Raw genomic sequence first — 8,257 nt, 5'->3', positions numbered from 1 at the left:
GGCACAAATCCCCAGTCCAGTAGTACAGTGATTCCTGTAAAAAAAAAAAAAAATCAAAAATTAGTGCCACACTTTCCTCTTGTGACTATATCATGAAGTACAGAAATCTGTGTATATCATCATATACAGATAACTGTGTTCATTCTGGCCTCAAAGCCTTCTAAATAAAAAAAACTATACAATTAAAATAAACATTGCATCAAATAAAGAAAGTCCCACAAAAAACAGTGCAGTTCTTCTTTGTGTTCCTCCAATATGTATGATGAACCACCAACAGATAAATATTCAATGTTAAAACACTTTAAATCTTCTCACTGTTTGTGTACCTCCACCAACACACCAGATGTGACCTCACCTGGAGCTTTTGACCTCACATATAATGGATATTGGACATTGTAATGGTGTCTCCTGGATTGGAATTCTCTCTTATAGGCAGATTGCATCATCCATATACAACCTCCTCCTTCTCACTCCACCTCTCAGAATAAAAAGTAGACAATTATTTAACCCTAGATAAGACTTTATTCCTATACATAAAAACTGACAATGAGCCACTCACATATTAGTGGTGAAAATAATCAACAGTATGCACTGTATATGACCGCCAGCATTCTCATGTTGCCAATCCACTGAACTCTGTGAGTATCGTGGCATCACCAAGCCCCTCTTCTACTCTTCTACGCGTTGCGCCACAAGGTAATATGGCTTCCTCAGGGGTATATCCCCTTTAATTTTTTATTCTATTATTTTATTTTCTATTCTATTCTCTTTTACTCTATTCTTTTCTATTGTATTTATTATAATTTTTTTTTAAATTCGAATTTCGAAAGATGGCTATACTCATACTATTCTGTTATATTCTATACTATTAAATTCTGTTCCTTTTTTTCTATTTTATTCTGTACTGTTCAAATCTACTTTAATCTATTCTATTTTTTTCTATTATTTTCTTTTCTGTTTTATTATTTTATTTTCTATTCTTTTAGATTATATTCCTTTATTTTCTATTCTATTCTTTTTTTTTTCTTTTCTTTTCTTTCCTGCTCTATTCATTTTAATTGGATCGATGGAGCACATGCAAGAACAGGAAGTAATGAAATAGGAAGTGATGTCTGGCATGTTCAAAAAGACTTCTAGCTGTGGTGTAAGCCTTTACGTCAATTCTATCAATGTTGTCCAAAAAAGACACTAAGGCCTCTTTTACATGGGCATTCCATATGACCATTTTTCATCTGTCCATTTACGGATGAAAAACAGACACCTATGTATTTCTATGGACTTGCAGATGTAAATGGATCTTTTTACATCCGTTAATGTCCGCATCCATTAACATCTGTGTTTTTGAATGGAAGAAATCCTTATTTTTCTTCCATAAAAAACCCAGAAAAGAGGAAAAAACATATGTTAACGGATGACATCCACTTAAACCCAATCCGCTAACATCTGTTTTTCTGCAAATTTGCATATTTGTTTTTAATTTTCAATTAAAAAAAACCTATGACCCAGGTAGTGGTCCCAGAAGGAAGTGACATGCCTTTGAGATCATCTTTGATGGAGACATGGCCAAAGATGTGTCCCATGAGAGTTTCATTAACCTTGTCCATGCCAGGCCAGGATTATGGGACAGTGCCTATTGTGACTACAGTGATAGGGTCACAAAGAAAAGACTCTGAGAAAAAATATTTCTTGAAGTCACACCTAACTGATCATCACTCAAAGCAAAGCAGCGTGAAAAACTTGGTGGTTGCCTTAGCAGGAGAGCATGCTGGGACTTGTAGTCCACCTATTTCTCACTGTTAGCATGCTGAGATTTGTAGTACACTTATTCTCTGCATGTGCAGACTTGCACTCCACCCATTTGTCATTCTTGGATTGTTGTGACTTGTAGTCCTCCCATTTCCAACGCTTGGCATGCTGTGACTTGTAGCCCACAGATAACCGGGGTGCCTTGATGTGACTCTGTGGCTTACGTATGTATTTGCAAATGTGTGCTAACTAAACCCCTGCTTTTAACGCATACTGTTAGGTTAATTTGGTTGTTGGCAAACTGGCTCGCGAGTTGATTTATGGCCTTTTTTAAATTTTTTTCTTTACTGACATGAGTTGCCCAGTTCACGTAATCCTTGCATTATAGCCAGTCATAGACCGGGGCAGGTGCCATGTTTTCCTTCACCATTAGTTTTTAGGCCCGTGGGTGCACTGAGCACCCTGGCTGCCATTGTGCTACATGCTGGGTGTTCTTTTCGCTCCTGTGCCTTTAAGAGGGGTGGGCTCCCTAATGTGCACCTGCCCCAGGTCTATCCATTAAATGCATGTGCCTCTACTATCGGGACTCAAATTTGTTGCGTTAGGAACCACAGATTACCGGGGTGCCTTGATGTGGCTCTGTGGCTTACGTATGTATGTGTGCTAACTAAACCCCTGCTTTTAACGCATACTGTTAGACAGGTTAATTTGGTTGTTGGCAAGCTGGCTCGTGAGTTGATTTATGAACATTTTTTTTCTTTTTTTCTTTACTGACTTGTAGTACACCTATTCTCTGCATGTGCAGACTTGCACTCCACCCATTTGTCATTCTTGGATTGTTGTGATTTGCAGTCCTCCCATTTCCAACGCTTGGCATGCTGTGACTTGTAGCCCACCTATTTCTCACTGTTTGCATACTGAGACTTGTAGTACACTCATTGTCTGCATGCGCTGACTTGTACTCCACCCATTTGTCATTCTTTGAATGTTGTGACTTGTAGTATACTTATGTCTTCTTTGTTCTTACGCACCTTTGCTTGACTTTCTATTTGGTCAATGTGTCCACTGTTTTTTGTTCATATAGGTCATAGACACATTGGAGATCTCAGAAGGACCGCTATAGACGAGAACTCAAAGAAGAAGCTGAGAAAAGCTGGAGTGGTGCAGGAACCAGCAAAAAAAAGAAAAGCCCTATTTTTAAGATGTTGGACTTCTTAAGAAATGTGATGGACTTGAGACCCTGAGTAACAAACTGTCTGTAATAGTTTGATGTTCCCAATATTTTATGACTAAACTATATGTACTTATCCACTCCTATTATTGCAGTACCAGCTCCAACATTTCTTATGAGGAGGAGGAGGGGGGAGAAATGTCCTCGGAGGACACTGATGCCGAGCCACAGGCAGAAATGAAACATGTAGCACCTGAGCAGAGAACAGATCAAACTACATCTTCCCAACCATCCCCACAGCAGGAAAGAGCAACCAGTCAAGACAGACATGTGCCGGTAAATATTCCACAACAAAGGCCCCATTCAACAATGTTAAAAAATGCAAGTGTTCTAAATAAGATTTTCATACCCTACAGAATCATCCTAGAAGCACCAGTTCCAGAAGTATCTGATGTCCTAGAGGGCAACCCAAGCCTGACATGGAAGCGGCAATGCTGTCCTTCATGGAGGACATGAGGGCAATGAGGATGTATGACTCTATGGATCCATTTAGTGGTCCAGCCAATCAAGATGCTACATTTCTTCGTAACATGTACCATCATCTTACTAAAACTCCCTCTCAAAAAAAATGGAGGTTCAAACAGCTATTTTAGCTTTGCAGAATTATTTGTTAAAGTTGCAATGGCTGGAGATCCAATATCAACTCATTATGTAAGTTATCAGCAGTGGCCATAGCAAGGTTATCCATCAGATGTACCACCACATAACATATATCCTCAGCAGGTATATGATCAGCAGCAGTACCCCTGTCACAATCCCATGCAGCAACACCAACACACACCAACCTGCACTTCCCAAAATATATTACCGCCACCACAAGTGTCTCTGTTTACTCAAAATAATAACACCTCCAACTCATATGAAGCCGCAAGTTCTCAATCAATCACACTCCTATGGTAGTTCCTCACAAACAACTATCCAGTATTCACATTCTCCCAGTCCTTATTATCAGGATCTATAGTAAGAAATGTGTGTATATTTAAAGTTATTTTTGGATAGAGCAGTGGTCGGCAAGCCGCGGCTCGCGAGCCACATGCGGCTCTTTACACACTTCAATGCAGCTCTTCTGTGTGCCGGGCGCCCGCTCCCCTCCCTCCTCTCGGGCGGCCGCCCCAAAAGTCAGGACTCTGCAGCTAGCCCAGCAATGGGCAAACTACGGCCCGGCGGACCTTTTAATCCCGCGGAGCGTGGCAAACATTGGCTGTCAGGATGTAGGCGGGGCAGCGTGATGAACTCCTCTCCTCTCACAGTCCGCCCTGAAGACCGGAACGGCGCGGGAACACGGCGGGAGGAACACGCGGAGCAAAGGTAAGTGAATTGACACAATATGGGGAATGAATTACTATAGGGGGGATGAATTACTATATGGGGGATGAATTACTATGGGGGATGAATTACTATATGGGGGATGAATTACTATATGGGGGATTAATTACTATGGGGGATGAATTACTATATGGGGGATGAATTACTATTGGGGATGAATTACTATATGGGAGATGAATTACTATTGGGGATGAATTACTATATGGGGGATGAATTACTATGGGGGATGAATTACTATATGGGGGATTAATTACTATGGGGGATGACTTACTATATGGGGGATGAATTACTATATGGGGGGTGAATTACTATATGGGGGATGAATTACTATATGGGGGATGAATTACTATGGGGGATGAATTACTATATGGGGGATGAATTACTATGGGGGATGAATTTCTATATGGGGGATGAATTACTATGGGGAATGAATTACTATATGGGGGATGAATTACTATGGGGGATGAATTACTATATGGGGGATGAATTACTATGGGGGATGAATTACTATATGGGGGATGTATTTTCAGTTTTAAAAATGTGGCTCTCAAAATAAATTTCAATCGTGGTTTTGGCAAGATTTGGCTCAGTTGAAAAAAAAGGTTGCCCACCACTGGGATAGAGTAATGAAGGTTTATAACCCCTGTCACTTTTTTGCTGTCTGTGTCCCATGTAGGAGATGTATCTTCACTTCATGTCCCATAGCCAAAAAGCAAGTGATATAAAATCACAGCAATTGAAGGGACTTCCGTGGGGACCCCCATGTCACCAAAACTAGCTTCCAAATCAAGACTGTCAATGATTATGGGAAACATGACAACTACAGAGGCTCAGGGATGCAGACTGCAATAAAAAGCTGACAGGTGTTCAGATCCATCTTCAGTCTATACCTTATAGTGACAGTACTGAGGTGAAAAACACAGATGAGACAGTCTTCTGCACATTGTACCTGTTTATCTGTAGTTCTCTTCTTGGTTATCAGCTAATACTCGTGGATGTGACAATGCCTCCGGCATGTTGTACCTCGTTATCTGCAGTATTCTCTTCTCGGGTATCAGCTTATACTCCTTGATGTGACAATGCCTCCGGCGCGTTGTACCTGTTTAATATTTTCCTGCATTTGTTTTAATTGCATGATTTGTGAAGCACATACACTTTTTGAAAATATAACATGTTGTGGTCAATTATATTGACAATAATAAAAGAGGTTGATCACCTGCAAATGTGCAATAATTTCATTTATTTTTGTAAATCTATAGTACAGAAATAACATTTTCAACAGAAGGATGTGATGGTGATCAGGTCAGTAATTGGAAATGTTGAGACTACTTACATATGCGCATACTGCCATGGAACTTCTCCATCAGGGGACATGAAATAGTCTGCAAAAGTGTCATGTATGGCAAGATCAGTGCTGTTTGGTCTAGAATAACAGACAGAGGGCAAATGTGTCTCATCTTCCTGATCACAGGTCATGTTGTGTAGTACACAGCATGCTTGGATCACTCATTCAGCTTTCTCCAGACTAAGTTGTATGGCACTGTGGAAAATGCATCATTTGCTGGTCAAGATGCCAAATGTGCATTCTATTAGCCACCTAGTTCTACTGAGTCAATAGTTGAAGACTCTCTTCTTGCCATTCAGATTGTGCCTGGCACATAGCCTGAGAAAATGCCTTGACAGTGAAAAAGCCTCATCAGCCACGAGGACATGAGACATATCAGGTCCATCAGTTCCAGGCAGGGATTTGTCCGCAGGTAGATTCAGTTGGCCCTCTAGAAGTCTTCTCCCCATTCTGGATGCCATAGGCACTCGGGAGTCAGCTGTGCTGTTGTATGCCCTGATGTTCACTGCAACAAATTTGTAATTACTGTCGCAGATTGCCATGAGGACCAACAAAAAATATTTCTTGTAATTAAAATACCTAATGCCTGATCCAGGAGGCATTTGAATGCACACATGTTTGCCATCCAGGGCTCCAACATAGTTTGGGAACTGGGTCTTCTGCATAAATCCATTTGAGATTTCCTTCCACATATGAGCATCAGGAACTTGCATCATAGTTGGATGTAGCTCCTCCCTTATTGCCTGGCAAGTGTCATGGACAATGGTTGATATACCAAGTAGGAAGCAGTGATTTAAAGATGTGATTGTCTGACCCGATGAAAGAAACCTAGGAGGAGTAATAAGCAGGATGTTAGGAATGTCTTAACAAAATAATATACGTTCACATGATATAGAACATTCCAAACCAGGCCCTACTTTGCTACCATGCTATCACTACACAATGCCCCTCCACCCTCTCCCCCACAAAAAAGAAGGACATTCAAATTGCATTGACTGGATATGCAGTTTCTGGGTAAACCCACATAGCTAAGAGCAAACATGCTGGCACAACATATATTAAAATCTTTTTTGTTTGGGGCGGGGTTAAAAAGACATATTTGGATTATAACATTTTTCCAAAGACATATTCTTGGGAAATTTCCATGACTCATGAAAAAACGGATGAAAAATGGATGTAAATGGACCACAAACGGCTCAAAAATGTAATTGGATCAAAAATGGAGAAAAACAGATGTAAACTGATGAAAAATGGATGTCTACGGATATGAAAACAGAAGTAAAAAGTGCAGTCTTGATTCGTTTAGCTCCGATTTTAAAATGTAGCGGTACCCCCGAAGGGGCTGCTTAAGTTTGTTCACTCCGCCACTCTGCCTCTCAACCCCAAGAACTGTCTCAGCCCACACTGGCACACCTGGCAATAGTGTAAGTGCAAGGACCAATGAAAAGCACACACTTTATAATAAAACACAGAGATCAGCTTTACTGTAGACCTCTATGGGAAGTAATAAACATTAACAACAGGTATATGTTAGGAGAATCAAGAGAACAACAAATACTGTGACAGAAAGCAATATAACTCACTTTTACACTCAGGCTGCTCTTAGGGGATTCCAACCATGAATAACCCCAAGAGCAGAGGCAAACACTTAAATGGCGCCCTCAAAGTGGATTTAACTCCTCTTCATAAAATGGGCCCCATGATGTCCAAGCAGAAGGAGAGCAGAAGAATGACTCTCTGTTATGTCAGACTTCTCCCTTCTAACCCCCGACACCATGACCCCAATAGGAAAACACTGTACCCAACTGATGTTTAATAGCTACTTTCAAGGTAAAGCTATTCCCTCGCACACCATGCAATATAGAGGCCTGACTACGCATGCGCGTTCTCGTATGGCACCAGTAACTTTAGTCTCTTTGTAACTGGATGAATCTTGGGATCTTCAGCTAGCCACTTTCGTTGGTGCACTTAAACTCCTTAAACACTTAAAGTGTAATTGTAATCCTGTGGCAGTATTTGTATAGTAAAGTGAACGTGGTGTCTGTTCAGCAGGGCCATCTACACAACCCAGTGCCTGGTGAATATGAGCAAGGTATGATGTCTCTGTATGTGTGCAATGTTCCTGTCATCTGACAGTGGGAGAAATCCCTCTCACCAGATCCTGTGACAAAGGCCCAAACGATCGTCCTGGAAATGACAGGTTCCTCTGGTCACCTCACGATGAGCACTTCACACTGTCAGTGTAGGCACTGTACTGTAGACCACTTCTTTCAGTTTGGATGTTCCTTTGTCTGATCCAGATCACCAAGCATCCAGTGCACTGCCCAAAAGCACTTCTTTTCCAGGTCCAATCTCTCTCCTGCCACATGCAATCTCCCTCTCCTTCAGGAGAAACCCAAGATGGATCCCTTCATTCTCCTCTCCCTAAGCATGATGGCTTTCGTAGTTCTTTATTTTTATTCTATCTCCATATCAGCCTATAAGGCCGTTTCTGTTCAAAACTCCATCGTCCACAATGCTTTGCAGCTGCACCTCCTGCTTGAAAGAGTCCTTGTCATTGGCTCCTTTAATGGCTCTCATAATTGGCTCTCTCTCTCTCTTACAGTCTG

The 8,257-nt window shown here is 41.2% G+C and overlaps 1 protein-coding gene across 1 annotated transcript; it reads left to right on the top strand.

Annotated features, from left to right (window-relative positions):
- The first annotated feature begins 1,559 nt into the window (after positions 1-1,559).
- LOC149455151 (uncharacterized) lies at positions 1,560-3,570 on the top strand. The gene is made up of 4 exons (XM_089686560.1): positions 1,560-1,652; positions 2,838-2,984; positions 3,071-3,253; positions 3,391-3,570. The coding sequence occupies exons 1-4, from the start codon at positions 1,560-1,562 to the stop codon at positions 3,568-3,570; spliced, it is 603 nt and encodes a 200-aa protein (XP_089542686.1).
- The last annotated feature ends 4,687 nt before the right edge of the window (positions 3,571-8,257 follow it).

Source organism: Staurois parvus, unplaced genomic scaffold (genome assembly GCF_062004578.1).
Source record: "Staurois parvus isolate SC_StPar_1 unplaced genomic scaffold, SC_StPar_1.0 ptg000402l, whole genome shotgun sequence".
Lineage (NCBI taxonomy): Eukaryota > Metazoa > Chordata > Amphibia > Anura > Ranidae > Staurois > Staurois parvus.
The sequence above is the reverse complement of the archived record's forward strand: the minus strand, read 5'-3'. Positions and strand labels throughout refer to the sequence as shown.